Raw genomic sequence first — 16,596 nt, 5'->3', positions numbered from 1 at the left:
TTCTCCAATTCTGGCTCGTGAGTTTTTCCACATGGCACCACACCTGTCCTTATATGGTGTTTAGGGAGCGTTACTTATGTTAATAGATTATTTATGATAAAGTGAGATTCACCTGTCAGCTCACCTGGGTAAGAGCAGACTTTGATAACGTTTGGTGAATCTGTTGACTTCTCCTACACTGGCAGAGTGAGACCTCTTTCTTTTTACGTCCTTGTTGGTTTCTGGAAACAGCTTCGGAGTGAGACCTCTTCTCTCATTCCTCCTCTCTGACGGGCTGCCGCCACGTCATCGGGCGCTCCGTCACCACCATCAACATCCAACATGGCGGCGTCTGTCAGGGAGAAGCAGACAGGTTGGTCAAACTGATTTAATTTAACTGGTTAACGGTTATATTTCAGCGGCGGACAGCGACGGTAACCGGCGGAGGAGCGTTTAATGACCCGGAGTCTGACAGGAGAGGTTAATACAGGACTGTCCGGCTGCTAACAAGCTAACTGACCACTCTGCGTCCCGAAGGTGCCGCTAGTTGGGCTCAAACTGATTTGACTACCGATACAGACACTCCTCACAGTCCTCCCCTATATACAGATTAATTAACTCAACAAGCTGTTAACTAATGAGTTAACTAGCAGCTTAGCTTGTTAGCTAGCTGTACTGTTAGGTTCTAATGCTACTGTTAGCTAGCTAGGTGAAGCTAGCCTGTTGCTACCGGTGAAGAAATCATTGTGTTTCTTAAAGTGACTTTAGTGTGAGTGTTTTAGAGCTTCAGTGTCTCTGGTAGAAACTAAATTATCCCTCATTTAAACACGAAAACATGTGGTGAAGGTTTTGTTGTGATGTCACTACACTTAAAATTGAATGATGTACTTTTAGGACAACAAATATCACAGGACACCACACTGTGACTGAGAGAGAACACATGTCAGGAGATATTCTTACTCAATGAAATCTGTAAAAGATTAAAGATGATTATTTGTAAGTTTAGACATGTTGAAGAGACATTCTCTCTTCATTCAACCACACCTGTCAGTAGGTTCAAATACTTCTGCTTTCGCCCCAGGTTTGACAGATCTGCTGTAGTGTGGGTGTGTGACAGCACAACATGTGGTTTCAGTCTTATACCAAGTGATACCAGGACCACAATCACCAACATCTGTACTTAATATAATAATAAGAGGTTAATATACCAGCATGTAGAGCAGAGTGTGGGGTCCTCACTTGCAAACCCTCAGCCCTATGTTCCCTCACTGTAAGAACCATATGTTCCCTCAAAGACATTTTCAAATTTGTCCCCTGTTATATGTTCTCTCATTGTGGGAAACAGCCCTATGTTTCCTCAGTCCTGTGTTCCCACGCTGTTGGAAACAGTCCTCTATTCCCTCAGTCACATGTTCCCTCATTGTTAGGAACAACCATATGTTATCTAAGTCTTATGTTCCCTCATTGCTGGAAACAGCTCTGTGTTGCCTCTTTGTTGGCAACAGCTGCTATGGTCACTCAGCCCTGTGTTCCCTCACTGTTGGAAATATCCCTGTTCCCTCAAAGACATTTTCAAATTTGGGAAAGGGCCTATGTTCCCTAACTTATATGTTCATTCATTGCTGGAAACCATATCTTACCTTAGTCCTATTTTCCCCTATTGAAAAAATCCTGTGTTCACGCTGTCATATGTTCCCTCGTTGTTATACAGTCCTGTGTTCCCTTAGCCCATGTTCTGTCTTTGTTGGCAACAGTCCTATGTTCCCTCATTGTTGGAAACAGCTCTATGTTCCCTTGGCCCTATGTTCCCTCATTGATGGAAACAGCTCTATGTTCCCTTGGCCCTGTGTTCCCTCAATGATGGAAACAAAGCTGTGTTCCCTCGTTGATGGAAATAGCTCTATGTTCCCTTGGCCCTGTGTTCCCTCATTGTTGGAAACAGCTCTATGTTCCCTTGGCCCTGTGTTTCCTCATTGATGGAAACAAAGCTGTGTTCCCTTGGCCCTGTGTTTCCTCATTGTTGGAAACAGCTCTATGTTCCCTTTTCCCTTGGCCCTGTGTTCCCTCATTGTTAGAAACAGCTCTATGTTCCCTTGGCCCTGTGTTCCCTCATTGTTGGAAACAGCTGTATGTTCCCTTGGCCCTGTGTTCCCTCATTGATGGAAACCGCTATATGTTCCCTTGGCCCTGTGTTTCCTCATTGTTGGAAACAGCTCTATGTTCCCTTGGCCCTGTGTTTCCTCATTGATGGAAACAGCTCTATGTTCCCTTGGCCCTGTGTTCCCTCATTGTTGGAAACAGCTCTATGTTCCCTTGGCCCTGTGTTCCCTCATTGTTGGAAACAGTCCTATGAGGGAACATAGGGTTGGGGAACATTGAGCAGAGGGAACTTTTATTCAACCATTGGGACAACTTTTTAAAAATGTTGTTTTTGGGGCCCTCGGAGCAACAACTTGCTTTCTGGCCACTAATGAAACTGGATCTTGACACAGACCCTGTCTGTCAGATTCAACCATGACATCAGGTAATAATGCAGGACCTGTACTTCAGAGATGGTCACTGAATTACCAAAAAACAGCAAACCACAAAGGGAATTTGGGGCTTTCTGGTGGTCTCTGCGTCTAGAATGTGAACAAACCTAAAACCCAAAATATGACAACAGAACATCCAACCTCAGCAGAGAAATACACAGGATATTAAAGGAATAGTTCTTCACCCTCATGTTGTTTGTTTCTCTGGCTGTAAACAGTTTGTGTTTGTTTGTACCTGCAGTCGCTCTGAAGCGAATGCTGAACTTCAACGCTCCTCCTCTGAAGAACACAGCAGCTGAGCCAGTATGGAAGGTAACACACCGCAACAACACACTCATAATAACTGTCAAGTTAAATAAAATACATGTTACATATTATGTAATTAAACTCTTCAGGTAAGAGCGAATAGAATGAGCCGTTCACTTTAATAAAGCATCTCTAACATTTTGGGATGTCCCTGAACCATTGCAACCAAACACTGCAGCTGTTTACTCTGTCAGGTTTCTGTCTCTATCTATGTTTAAAATGAAGTTATGGGATTGGTTGTATCATGTGTCCTTTGTCCTTCTGTCTCTGTGTGTGCAGGTGTTGATATACGACAGGTTCGGTCAAGACATCATCTCCCCTCTGCTGTCTGTCAAAGAACTGAGAGACATGGGCATCACGCTGCACCTGTAAGAGACACACACGTCTGCAAAAAAACAAGGCACCTAATGCATGTGCATTCTGTAATGATGACCCTCAGCCCACCCCGTAGTTTGGGAAATCAGGAAGCAATGCAGCAGTAGCAGAAATAGCTAAAGAAAGAGGTCTTTTGAGCGAACTTCAGCGTCAAAGCTCTGACAGATGGTTCTCTCAACAAGACCAAAGTTATTTGCAGTTACTGTCAACATGAATTGAGTTACCAGAGTCAAGCTGCTTAAATAAAACAGGATGTTTAGTTAACCTTTACAAGTGTAAAGTTGGACACTACACTGTGTTAGTATTACTGAGTAATGTTAAATATGGTCAATATGTTCATCTGTCGCTGCTTGTTGGGCTTGAGTTTGCCGTGGTTTGCTTTCAGCATATTTTTTAAGCATGCAGTGTGTTTAAGGTTATTCTGGAGAATATTCTGGACAGTATTTGTCATGGTTTGGGATTTTTGCAATAATAATAAACATACATTTGCATAAAGCAAGTAAATTTGTCCACTCCCATGTTGATGAGAGTATTAAAAACTTGAAAAATATCCCTTAGAGGTACATTTACAACAGATAAAAAAGTGTGTGAGTAATTATAAAATAATTGCAAGTTAACTATGGACAGTTATCTGATTAATCACTATTGGATATTTTAAAACGATTAACAGCCCTAGTTTTAACCGTTCAACAGCTCCTGAAAAAAAAGTCCTCAGAAAGTTGACTCTGTTGATCATTTACAGCTGTCATTAAAGAAGCGTGTTAAAATGAGCTTGTGTGTGTGTGCGTGTGTGTGTGTGTGTGTGTGTGTGTGTGTGTTTCAGTTTGCTTCACTCGGACAGAGATCCGATCCCAGATGTCCCCGCCGTCTACTTCATCATGCCCACAGAGGAGAACATCGACAGGATATGTCAGGTAGACACACACACGCATGCACACACACACACACACACACACACAGCCATCAAAATAAATGATCATCTCTCTTTTTGGATCTCTGCTTTCCAGCTGCACATCAGCATCAGCACGCTGTTTAGCATGTTAGCATTCATTCTGTCAAGCTAATTTATAATCAATAGAGGTAATGATTTATCTGTGTGTGTGTGTGTGCGTGCGTGTGTGTGCGTAGGACCTGAGGAACCAGCTGTATGAGTCGTACTACCTGAACTTCATCTCTGCCATCAGCAGAAGTAAACTGGAGGACATCGCCAGCGCCGCTCTGGCTGCTAACGCTGTCAACCAAGTCACCAAGGTTACCATGGTTACTCTTATCCTTCTATAGTCTGATTTGTTTTTATTACATTATACTGTGTATGATTCTACTTAGTAGCAACATTGGAACATTGGAATTGATTAGATTCAAGTTTCGTGAATTCTGCGCGACTTTGCAATTTTGTCCAATCACCGCAACTTTCATGTTGACTTGCTCAGCCACTCTCTCTGTTTATCACGAGGCTACTGCTGCGGAGCTTCTGCCCAAGCAGCTAAATATGATGAGCAGTAATGAGAACACGTGATGTGTTAGCTTGTGCTAACTGGGCAGAGAGAGCAGGAGGAGAGCAGCTCACAGAGACGGTCCTCTAGTGCCGCGTCTAACAGCAGCAGCTGATCGTCGGTGATCCCTCGTTTTCCGTTGTCCCCAGAATGTCATTGTGACACTTGTGTGCAACAAGCATCACAATTTTTAAGAAAAGCTGCTGTGAAATCAACATCTCAGGCTGTAGCAGTCCCAAAAACAAGTCCTGGAGGGAGTGAATATTACCTGCCAGGAATAATTTTATTTTAATAAATGCAGCTGAAAACTTGAAACAAGTGTAAATTAATACTACTGTGTGAAGCACTAGAGCTCCTTTGATTTAGAAAGGAAGGGAAAATTTAGAATTACATATCCGATTATTCTGTTATTTAATCTCTTTTGTGAATTAGTATAGTGTTGTGTGATTATTTTTTTATTTTTAATTGAGAGGAAAAGGTGCAGGGTTACAGTTAATATCTCCCACTCTGATGCTCATCATCGTCAATTTCCAGTTAAGTAGAACGATACGGTGGGCCAAGAGAGATGCAGGTGCTACATCATTATTCTGATGGGCAGATAAGTTGACCTCTGATTTTGTCACACTGAAGACGGCAGTGATAGAGTTGTTTGTTTGTCCTCTCCATCCTCTGTCCAGCTGCAGAAACGACGCACAGCTGAATCACAGAAGGGTTTCTGTAGAGTTTTTATTTTGAAGTCAGGTGTTTCCATTATTGTGTCCACCCCCACTCTGAGACAGTGCAGTGACAGTGTTGGGAGCACTGTTTGATGACTCTGTGGTGTGTGTGTCTCAGGTTTATGATCAGTACCTGAACTTCATCACTCTGGAAGACGACATGTTCACCCTCTGCCATCAGAACAAGGAGCTCATCTCCTACCACGGTAACACACACACACACACACACACACACACACAAATTATTGGTAAAGGGAGGTGCACTAAAAAGCCCAACACAACGAAACAAATTGTCTCTCTTCATACCTTGTTTTTATTCTCGTAGAAGAAGTGACAGTCGGTCTATAATGCTTTGCAAACATCACCACAACTCCGTCCAATAAACAAGCTACACCTGAGTCACATGACCTTTTCTTTACAAGTCCTGGAGGCTTGTGATTGGTTGTTTTGAATCCAAATTACTTAAAAAAAAAAAAAAAGTTAGTGTTTGTATCTAGTCAGTGCTCTAAGATGGGGTCATGACATGATTTGAATTAAATGTGTGTCTCACCTGCAGCCATCAACAGAGCAGACATCCAGGACACAGACATGGAGGCCATCATGGACACCATCGTGGACAGTCTCTTTTGTTTCTTCGTCACTCTGGGTGAGTCTCTAGCTCCTCTGATATCTGCAGTGTGGATTTAACATGTCCAGACAAATGTGCTTGTTTTTAGTCAGTTTTAAGATGAAACTAGATATTTTTACTGGTTTTAAAAAATCTAAGGGGGTGGAAATGTTCCTGCTCTGTTGGCAGATACTTCTGTTTATTTTAAAGTGATACTTTGCCAATTTTCATCCAGCTATGTATCATAACAATGTGGGTTGTAGGAGTAAATGGACTGTGGTAAACTTGCCTCCATCTTAACAGCGCTCAGATCTCCCTGCTCATCTCTCAGCTCCAATTTTGCAGGCTGTTGCTTGAACGGCAGAATGTACTTCAGCGTTTTCGTATGCCCCCCCGCCACTGACACAAAGAATAGAATATATATAGAAGAAGGAGATCAAAAGAGAGACGTGACACTCTTTCACATATATTGTTCATGATAATACTGTTATAATTTTTAATAAGATGTTGTTGTTATGATATTGTATCGAAGACCTCAGGAGACTGTGTGTTGAGCTGTGATTCTCCTCGATCGAGGAGATCCATCAAAGAGTGTAACACTGTGTATGCTGACCAGAGATTCTGAGGGTGTCCTTGCATTTAACCCAAAGAGTATTCCCTTGAAAGTCACTCCATGTTCCCAGATAAGGTTATTCTGTCCTGATCTGTGGCTGTGTGAAGTTTTTATTGGTTACTAACTTTAAACGAGCACGCTCACCTGGCTCGCTTTAAATCACCTCGACTGTTTCTTACAAAATGCATTTGTCTAAAAAGAGACTCTCGTCTGTTGAGCCTGGAGCACAGGGCAGTCTCCAATCTCTGAAGGCGAAATTATTACAGACTCTGCAGTGGTTCCAAAAAGAGGAGCAGCTTCAGTAGTGTGCAATAAACTGTGGCAGAATTGAACCTGTCTCTTTCTTAGTAACAGATTATTTTTAATCCTGATCTAATCAGTTTCTCAGTGTGATTCTGTTTCTGTCCACAAGGTGGAAGTGTTCCCTTACATCTTCAGTAGCTCTCTGTCACAGTGATCAGACTGATTAAAAAAATAATCTCTCATTTAGTTTATGGATGATAAAACACGCAGGAGTCCTTCAGGTTGTTTTGTTGTCTGTAATATTTTCATGTGTGTAACAGGATGAGGCTGTTTTTAAAGTTTGTGTTGTTGCTGTTGTTGTTTTTGTTGTTGATCAGGTGCGGTGCCGATCATTCGCTGTCCCCGGGGAAACGCAGCAGAGATGGTCGCAGTGGTGAGTTCACTCTGAAGTTCATGAAAACTTCTTTCTATTATTTTAAATTGAACTGTTCATGGGTGATACAAGCGGACATGTTTGTAGTTTTAACACCCTTGGTTTCATCCAAAAGTCTCAACAGCTACAAAATTGTCTTCACAAAGCGAACAAACAATTTTTGTTGAGAAATCTAATCAACGACTGTTTTCTCAACATTTTACCAGATGACTTATTGCTCTTACTAGTCTAGGGTTGGTAGACATGAGGATATTTATGTCCCTTTTATGACACAGCAGCTTTGTCTTTAATATCTCTGAGTGATTTTAGGTTTCTGGGGACAGAGTTGGACTGTCAGGGGAACTTAATGGGAAGACAGCAGGTCAGCAGTAGATGCCTCATAGAAGTCGTTTACATCATCTGAAAGCTGAAGATCAATATGAGATGCTCAGCACTGTGCGTCAAGTTATGTAGCAAATATGTAATAAATAAAGTGTTTAAGGGCCTAAAACATTATGATGGAAGTATAGGATCTATGGATCATTCCAATAGTCAAATCTGCTCATGCGGTGATGCAACAGTTTTAGGGTTAAAACCCTTTGTGTTGGAAGAAGTCTGAAGTGTTTGTGTGTTTGTGTTGTAGAAGTTGGATAAGAAGCTGCGTGAGAACCTGCGGGATGCCAGAAACAGCCTCTTCACCGGAGACAACATGGCCACCGGACAGTTCAGGTAAACGACGTGTTAACTGTCTGTCATGAAGGATAAAACTGAAACAGTGTGAGGTCATGGGAAATTCCACTTCCCACAATGCAGTGCTGTAGTGATCCTTTCTCTTCTCCAGTTTCCAGAGGCCTCTGTTCGTCCTGGCAGATCGTAACTCGGACATGGCCACGCCCCTCCATCACACCTGGACCTATCAGGCGCTGATCCATGATGTCCTGGTGAGCTGTCAGTCATCTGTCTCAGAATGAGCTCGTGCACATTTTGTGTTGATGTGTAAGAGAACAAGTTATTGAATTTGAAGTGTTGTGCTGCTGTTTAAATGTAGGCTATTATATTGGTATTTAAAATTGATTTATTGTGACAGTCTGACGAAAACCAGACTTTTGAAATCCATGTAAACATGTTAGTCCGACTGAAATCATGTTAAATTTATGTTAAAATTTATGTTAAAATTAAATTTCTCAAAGTCGGACTAACACACCAGATAATGCGACTGGGAGTTGAATTCCTCCTGCATGTATACAGCCAATCAGACCCAAACTGGCTGAGGCGCTCTGAGCATGCTCCACAGTTTCCACCCCAGAACAGCAGCATGTGTGTGTCTCAGGGATCCCCAAAGGTGTACACACACACACACACACACACACACACACACACATATATTCACACAGAGCCAGAGTGCTGTCAGCTACTGAGGTGCTGAGGTTAATACTGACAGCTCTGGAATGTAGAGTTACATGGATGTGTTATGTAACACGTCATCAGCACACACACACACACACACACAGCTACTGGCACCGATAGAGCAAAATTTGGCAAATGCAGCATGAAAACATCTTAACAAGTCCTTTAGTGTCATATTCATCCTTCAGGACTAATTTTCCTGTAAAGGAACAAACTGTCTGGATTTTTAAAACCAATATTTCCATCCATCCGTCCATCTGTTGTCTCTAACAGCTTATCCTGTTCAGGGCCACGGGGGGGCTGGAGCCGATCCCAGCTGACACTGTGCGAGAGGCGGTGTACACCCTGGATGGGCCGCTACATGATCACAGGACTAATACTGTTAATAATTTGTAAAAACATAAGTGATAACAACATCATCAGGATCCACAATCCAAGTCATTTAATGTTGGATATCTGCTGATACCAAGTCTGATCTCTATGCAGCTACCTGTTAATTAAATATCTACCTGACACATAATAACACCAGCTGTAGTGACGAAATCTGACATCTGTGACTGTAAAGACCCGCGGTAGAAATTCCTCTGGAGGTGGGAGTCGAAGACCAGACGTTCCCAGTTCACCCTCACTACACATTTGGGTTTACCAGGTCTGTCCAGCAGCCTCCCCCGCCATCTGATCCAAACTACCACCAGGTGGTGATCAGTTGACAGCTCTGCTCCCGTCTTCACCCCAGTATCCAAGACACACAGCCAAATATCTGATGATACAACCACAAAATTGATCATCAATCTTTGGCCTAGCGTGTTCTGGTACCAGCTACACTTATGAACCTCCCTGTGCTCGAACATGGTGTTCGTCATGGCCAGTCTATGACTAGCACAGAAGTCCAACAACAAACTACCACTCAGGTTCAGGTCAGGCAGGCTGTTCCTCCCAATCACCCCCCTCCAGGTTTCTCCATCATTGCCCATGTGACCTTTGAAGTCCCCCAGAAGAAATATAGAGTCCCCAGCTGGCACGCCTTCCAGGACACCACCCAGAGACTCTAAGAAGACTGGGTACTCCACGCTGCTGTTCAGTGTGTACGCGCAAACAACAGCAAGAGACCTTCTCTTAGCGACCCGCAGTCACATCGAAGTGGCCCTCTCCTTCTCCGGGGAGAACCCAACACAGCAGTGCTCAGCCGGGGGCTTGTGAGAATCTCCACACTCACCGGTGCCCCTCACCCTGGGCAACTCCTCAGAGTCCAGCTCCTCTCCAGGAGTTTGGTTCCAGAACCAGTGCTGCCTGTGGAGGTGAGCCCAACTATATCTAGTCGGTACTGCTCCACCTCCCGCACCAGCTCCGGCTCCTTCCCCACCAGAGAGTTGACATTTGACGCCCCCAGAGCCAGTCCAGGGGTACTCAAGGTCTGAAAAGTCTGTTTTATCAAGGTCTTCTTGAATCGCACTTAGTCCGGCCCCTCCCCTTGGACTACTTGGCCTTGGGAGACCCTACCAGGGGCTGTTAGCCCCGGACAACACAGCTCCCAGGTTCACATGGGCACGCAAACCCCTCCGCCATGTTAAGGTGGCGAATCTTGGAGAAGATCAGTTGTATTGATGTTTTTTTTCTTTCCTTCAATGATAACTGGTAACTGGGATAAAATCAGTTTAACTCAGACAGCAGGTGTTTTCTTGACATTTGAAAAGAAGAAGAGTGAAATGAGTCAATGTCTCCACACGTTTACATGACATTAGACAAAATAGATTTATTGTGTCAGTCCAACGAAAACCAGACTTTTAGAATCCACGTGAACATGTTGGTCCAACTGAAATCGTACTAAATCTAATTTCTCAAAGTCGGACTAACACACCCAGATAATGAGTTTGGGAGTTGAATTCCTCCTGCATGTATACAGTCAATTGGACCCAAACTGGCCGAGGCGCTATGAGCATGCTCCACAGTTTCCACCCCGGGCTTTGACCCGGAAGTCGAATGGCATTAAATGAGTAACAGAAGAAGAAGCCGGTAACAACATGGAGAAATCTACATCCAGAGCCGTGACTTTTTGGACGGACCAAATGTACAGAGCTGTAAAGTTGTCCACCATGGTACCAGTTAGCTGCTAGCTAACTGTAGCTAACTTGTTTGTCCATTGTTTGGTCTGTGACATAATAGGTCAACAGGAAAAAGGTCCAATACTAACAAGCTGAAAGGGGGCATATCTCCACCTATCGTAGAGGAGTCGCACATACTTGACTCAATAAATGGATTCCCCTCCCGTGCTTGTATACTGGGACAAGGACAGTAGGCCAGTTAGATGTCCTCGTCCAGCTGTAACTGTGGCTCGACTTAACTGTGCATGTACACATACTGACTGTCTCATGACCGGGGAGACTGTGTGAACTTGGATGTTGAATTTGTTTTCAGTGACCCTCGATCATTATTGAACCACAGAGGAGCAACTGGGCTCTAAATATTGAGTTAGTCCTCTGCAGTCGATTCAGTGGTTCGATTGAAGAGGTTTAAATTGTGATTTGTCAGTCCATAGTATGTTCAGCCGATACTTTAACAGTGCTAGCCCTCGACTAACCTTCTGTTTGTATTGTTCCAGCTTGTTAGAGGCATTATTGTGAAACAGGAACCTGTTCGTGTTTAAATCTGCACACATTTTGATGCTAAACTTCCAGATTCTTTTACCAGTAACTGCTGATTTCCTCTCCTCTTACTCAACTGTTGCTCAGAGGGATCTTTGTCTCTTTCAGTTATCAGTGTGGTTGAACCATTGTACAGTGTTTTGTTCTCCATGTACAAAACAGTCCCTCGTACTGAATAACATCTGTTTGTGAAGAAGACTTTCTGCAACCTAAAGGCATCAGAGACCATTCAGACATATAGAGGAGTCCTCTCACACATCTGACTGGCCAACAGCAAAATCTGGGGCAGCAAACTTTTTTTAACAGAAGTTTGAATACTTCCTTGTTTTAGGAGTTTAGAAATGACCGTCAGCAGTTTAAAGCAGGTCAGAGGGAGACATGTCGCTGCAGCACAGTCAAGAAAATGACACTTCAGACATTTGTTTTGGAAACAGGTGAAATAACGTCGCTCCACTTTAATATTCTTTTTTTAACATCTTTTAAAAAGCCTCTCTGTTCAGTTGTCCAGGATCCAGAATCTGATCTGGTTTCTGTTGAAGCTCCCTGTGCGACGGCCGGGCCAGATGGCAGCGCTCTCCCCCTCTCCTTCCTTTCTTTCCTATAAACATGTCAGAGTCTGAACACAGCCGTCTACCACCCGGCAGGGGATGAGATCCCGACACTAAATCTCCCCTCTCATCCCTCCGCCGTTTCCATGGCAACAGCGATATTATGATCTGCTGCTGAGGATCTGTTCCCCGTCGGCCTCCGTCAGGATCCACTGTGGTGTAATTAGTAGTGATGTGCTGTCTTTGGTCTGGACTCCGTCCCAGATATCTTTAACACAGCAGGGCTTCATCTTCATCTGGTACTGGATCAGGTTTTATATTCATTACGTGTCTCAGAATCAGGTCTAGGATTTTAGGACTGTAAACTTAAGTTAGATGATGACGTCTTTGGTTTTTCTTGGTGGTTTCACTTTGGATTCAGAGCATTCAAAAGACTTAAAGAGCTGATTTAGATCATTAAACGCAGGAAAAACAATTTATAATACAAAAAAAAAATGGATGAGCTCCTTACAGGTACTGGCAGAGCTGAGCTGCAGCCTGCCAAAACAACCAGTGAAGCCAAACTTCAAAGATCACCTGACAGCAGATCTTTGTGAATATGTGTGTATGTGTGTTCTCTGTGTCCACCAGGACTACCAGCTGAACAGGGTGGTGATGGAGGAGGGGGCGGGGGCCGAGCCATCTCCTGCTGGCGCCAGACCAAAGAAGAAGAACAGAAAGACCTATGACCTGACTGGTGCGGACAAGTTTTGGCAAAAACACAAGGGCAGGTTAGTTCTTCTGGAGGAAGGGTTTTGGTACAGGCTTTAAATATTGGATCCTTATCAATATTCACTTTGCCAATATAGATTTTTATCCAATTCAAGACGTTTAGTTAGTTCTGCTCTCATTTGGATTTGCACCTTACCTTTTACCTTTTCTGTAATTGTGTATACGTGGTTTTTACATCCTACTCATCGTCTTTTGTTTATAACTTGTTTACTTGCACTTCTTTTCCTCTGCAAACTGCCGCACAGCAATTTCCCTTAAGATAAATAAAGATCTATTTTATCTAGAGATGCACCGATCGATCAGCTGGTGACAGGAATCAAGTTGGATCAGGAAGTATGAAATGATGATGAAATCATGTTGTGTTACAGTCCGTTTCCAGAGGTGGCGGAGTCGGTCCAGGAGGAGCTGGACACCTACAGAGCACAGGAGGACGAGGTCAAACGGCTGAAGAGCATCATGGTGAGACACTCACCCACACAACTGGCTGTCTTTTGTTAGACTAGCAACACGTCAAGTCCAAGTCAGAGGTCATTTCTGAGTCACAAAGGTCATATTTAGGGTTCAGGTTCAAGTCCCTACGTTCATGTCTTCACCAAAGTTATCTTCAAGTCCAATTTAAATCTGCTTCTCCAAGGCCATGTTCAGATCCCCGAAGGGATGTCCAGTTCTCCAAGATTAATTCCATGTCATGTCTCTGAGTTCATTTCTGAATCATCAAGGTCATTTACGTGTCCTGTCGGCAGTGTGTCCCTGATGTCTTGTCCACGTCTCCAAGATAATCTTGTCTGAGTCACGAGGTCACAGAGGTCATAGACAAGTTCACAAAATTGTATCTGCTTGTCTGAGGTAATGTCCAAGTTTCTGAGGTCGTGTCTAAGTTTTCATGTTTAAGATCTACAAGATCATTTCTCAATGACCTGTAAGGTAACTAGAAAAGTGCACTCAGGTAAGTGCAGATCTCCACCAGGTGACCAACTGGCCCCCTGAGCTGATTGACGGAGCCGTGGCACATTGCACAGAGCAGATTGACAGGCTCTGTTTGTGAAATAGCCACAAATCTTTGATCCATGTCGTTCATAACTGGACTTTTAACTTTGTCTGTAGGCTACAGCACAACAAGGTAGTGCCCTGCACGGGCCTATGATCTGGGCCCGGGCCTGGCCCGAGGGGGTGGAGCCCCAGCCTGGCCCGACAGGTTTTCAGAATTCTCATGCCCGAACCCGAAAAAAAGCCTGACTTTTTTTTTTTTTTTTTTTTTTTTTTTTTTAATAAACCTCCCATGACAACATGTAGGCTGTAAATGTTGCAGACATTAAAATAGTTTAATTGGGGTTTCTAGCGTGGTATTAAGCTATATTCATTATATTTTGATTGAAAGGATAAAGTTAAATATGAATTTATTTAACTTGATGACTGTATTCTCCTATTTAATGAGAATTGTCAACCGTTGGTGCGCACTGTTGCAGTTGCATCTGCATCGCGGACAGTCACTTCAAAAAATTAAATCAATTAAACAACCCCAAAAATGCTTCAAACACTTTTCTAAATAATCTTAATATTGAAAGGAAACGAAATATACCCAGATAAGCACTTTTAATGGCATAAGTGGGTATATTTCGTTTCCTTTTAATTGGTGACTCTAAATTGTCCGCAGGTGTGAATGTGAGCGTGAATGGTTGTTTGTCTCTATGTGTCAGCCCTGTGATAGTCTGGCGACCTGTCCAGGGTGAACCCTGCCTCTCGCCCGATGTCAGCTGGGATAGGCTTCAGCCCCCCCGCGACCCTCAAGAGGATGAAGCGGTTAGAAGATGAATGAATGAATACAATTACATATAAATATAATAAGAAAGAAAAGTAAGAAAATATTATATGATATAATGTTACAATATAATATATTATATATATATATTATATAGTACATAATATAATATTATAACATATACAATTATGTAATATAATACAGATAACTTATCTATAAATAGTTATACATACAGTCACAATATGTACTTTTTTTTTATATAAATAGATATAAATGCAATTACGATATACACATGTCTATATCTATATATCTCTACATACCCTTGGAGTTAAACCCTTTCTTCCCCGTACTTTGTAAAAATGATATGTTTGTATTTCTTTTTAAACTAGGTGATATTTGGACATTGTTGAAGCTCCACATTCAGTCTGTTCCATGATCTTACTCCGTTGATTGTCATACAAAATCTTTTCACAGTTGTTCGGTACTTGCAAGTTTTGAAATTTAACTTTCCCCTTAAATTATACCCTCCCTCTCTTTCATAAAAGATGTTTTGTAAGTGGGTTGGTGCTGATTTATTCCTAATTTTGTACAAAAATTGTGCTGTTTGAAATTCAACAATGTCATGAAATTTGAATATTTTAGATTTATGAAATAGTGGATTAGTGTGTTCTAGAAAGTCCACCTTGTGAATTATTCTGATTGCTCGTTTTTGCAGTATGAATATTGGTTGTAGTGAACTTTTATATGTATTGCCCCAAACCTCTGTGCAGCAAGTTAAGTATGGTAAGATCAGTGAACCGAACAGGATGTGGAATGACTTGTTGTCTAGGAAGTGACGTGCTTTGGCCATGACAGAAATGCTTCTCGATAATTTAGTGCAGATGTATGTAATGTGAGATTTCCAGGAAATTTTGTCGTCTATTATCACCCCAAGGAATTTTGTTTCATATACTCTTTCTGTTTCAACACCCTCTATCTGTACCCGTGCTTGTTGATTTATTTTACTGTTACCAAATATCATGAATTTTGTTTTGCTGAAGTTTAGAGATAACTTATTTTTGTCAAACCAGTGTTTTATTTTGCTGAATTCTGAGGTGATAATGTCCAATATTTCCTGTAAATCTTCACCTGAACCAATAATGTTTGTGTCATCTGCAAAAAGGATGAATTTGAGGATTTGTGATATTTTACATATGTCATTGATGTAGATAATAAATAACTTTGGACCTAGCACTGACCCTTGTGGAACTCCACATACAAGGCATATCAACTCGTATCGTGCATATCTTCAGTGGGTCTTAACATATCGGGTATGGAATTAATCTGCAGAGGCTTCAGTTCAAAATGAGAGCACGGTTTTCTGTGGATGTCAGTTTTTTTAGCCACGATGAAGGCCAAAATGTGTCCTGCAGCAGGCGGCAAGGCTTGCTGTTTTTAGCCGAGATGATTATTGGAAAACTTTGGGCCCCTACTGGCCAGTTATGAGGAGTCAGAAGTCATTGATGGTATAAAACAGGCAATAGCATATGAGGCTGATTGGTCCAGTAGTTAGAAAGATTTGCTGTTGTCAGACCGAAACACACACACTCACACTCACACAATTCCTTCCACTCTTACGCCTGGCACAGATAATAATGAAGAGATGTGGAGTTAATATCTGAGGTGACTGGGTCCCACCACAGTGTTCAGGTCTAACTGGTTCCAGTTGATCCCAGTGTAGTCATGTTTGGTTATTGTTCATTGATCTCTGTGTCTGCAGGGTTTAGAGGGGGAGGATGAAGGAGCCATCAGCATGCTGTCAGACAACACAGCCAAGCTCACCTCTGCTGTCAGGTAACTGAACACACTGAGTCTACAGTGATCTTCATTAACCAATATTGTCTCAGCTTTCACTGGATATGCTGCTTACAGTTCTAAACAAAGTAGTTTATTGATGTATCTTCAAATTACATTTCCGAAATTATACTATATGACTCAAACCGATCACTTTTTGGGCTCTAGTTTCCCGGTGCAGCGCAGGGTGGCGAACCCCGCGCAGAGCTAGTTTCGAGCAGCGCAACCCGAGGTGCGCTCAGTTTGGTAGTTTGGCAGACCGAGGTGTGCTGAGATGGGTGTGGCGGCGCAGCAGGGCGAGGTGTCGACAGATGCAGCTTGGTGCAGTGACAGTTTCCTGCCAAAAGGCTTCGCCGAAGGT

General features: G+C 42.7%; 1 protein-coding gene across 1 annotated transcript in view; it reads left to right on the top strand.

Annotated features, from left to right (window-relative positions):
• The first annotated feature begins 268 nt into the window (after positions 1 to 268).
• Positions 269 to 16,596, top strand: part of scfd1 (sec1 family domain containing 1) — a 42,941-nt gene continuing 26,613 nt past the window's right edge. Inside the window, exons 1-13 of the mRNA XM_050062293.1 lie at positions 269 to 352; positions 2,752 to 2,822; positions 3,096 to 3,184; positions 4,015 to 4,105; positions 4,320 to 4,442; positions 5,519 to 5,606; positions 5,957 to 6,046; positions 7,241 to 7,296; positions 7,919 to 8,004; positions 8,117 to 8,216; positions 12,503 to 12,642; positions 13,012 to 13,102; positions 16,162 to 16,235. Coding sequence (XP_049918250.1) covers positions 322 to 352; positions 2,752 to 2,822; positions 3,096 to 3,184; positions 4,015 to 4,105; positions 4,320 to 4,442; positions 5,519 to 5,606; positions 5,957 to 6,046; positions 7,241 to 7,296; positions 7,919 to 8,004; positions 8,117 to 8,216; positions 12,503 to 12,642; positions 13,012 to 13,102; positions 16,162 to 16,235 — 1,130 coding nt within the window. The 5' untranslated portion in view covers positions 269 to 321. The remainder of the gene's footprint in view (positions 353 to 2,751; positions 2,823 to 3,095; positions 3,185 to 4,014; positions 4,106 to 4,319; positions 4,443 to 5,518; positions 5,607 to 5,956; positions 6,047 to 7,240; positions 7,297 to 7,918; positions 8,005 to 8,116; positions 8,217 to 12,502; positions 12,643 to 13,011; positions 13,103 to 16,161; positions 16,236 to 16,596) is intronic.

This window comes from Epinephelus moara, chromosome 14, assembly GCF_006386435.1.
Source record: "Epinephelus moara isolate mb chromosome 14, YSFRI_EMoa_1.0, whole genome shotgun sequence".
Classification (NCBI taxonomy): Eukaryota; Metazoa; Chordata; class Actinopteri; order Perciformes; family Serranidae; genus Epinephelus; species Epinephelus moara.
The sequence above is the reverse complement of the archived record's forward strand: the minus strand, read 5'-3'. Positions and strand labels throughout refer to the sequence as shown.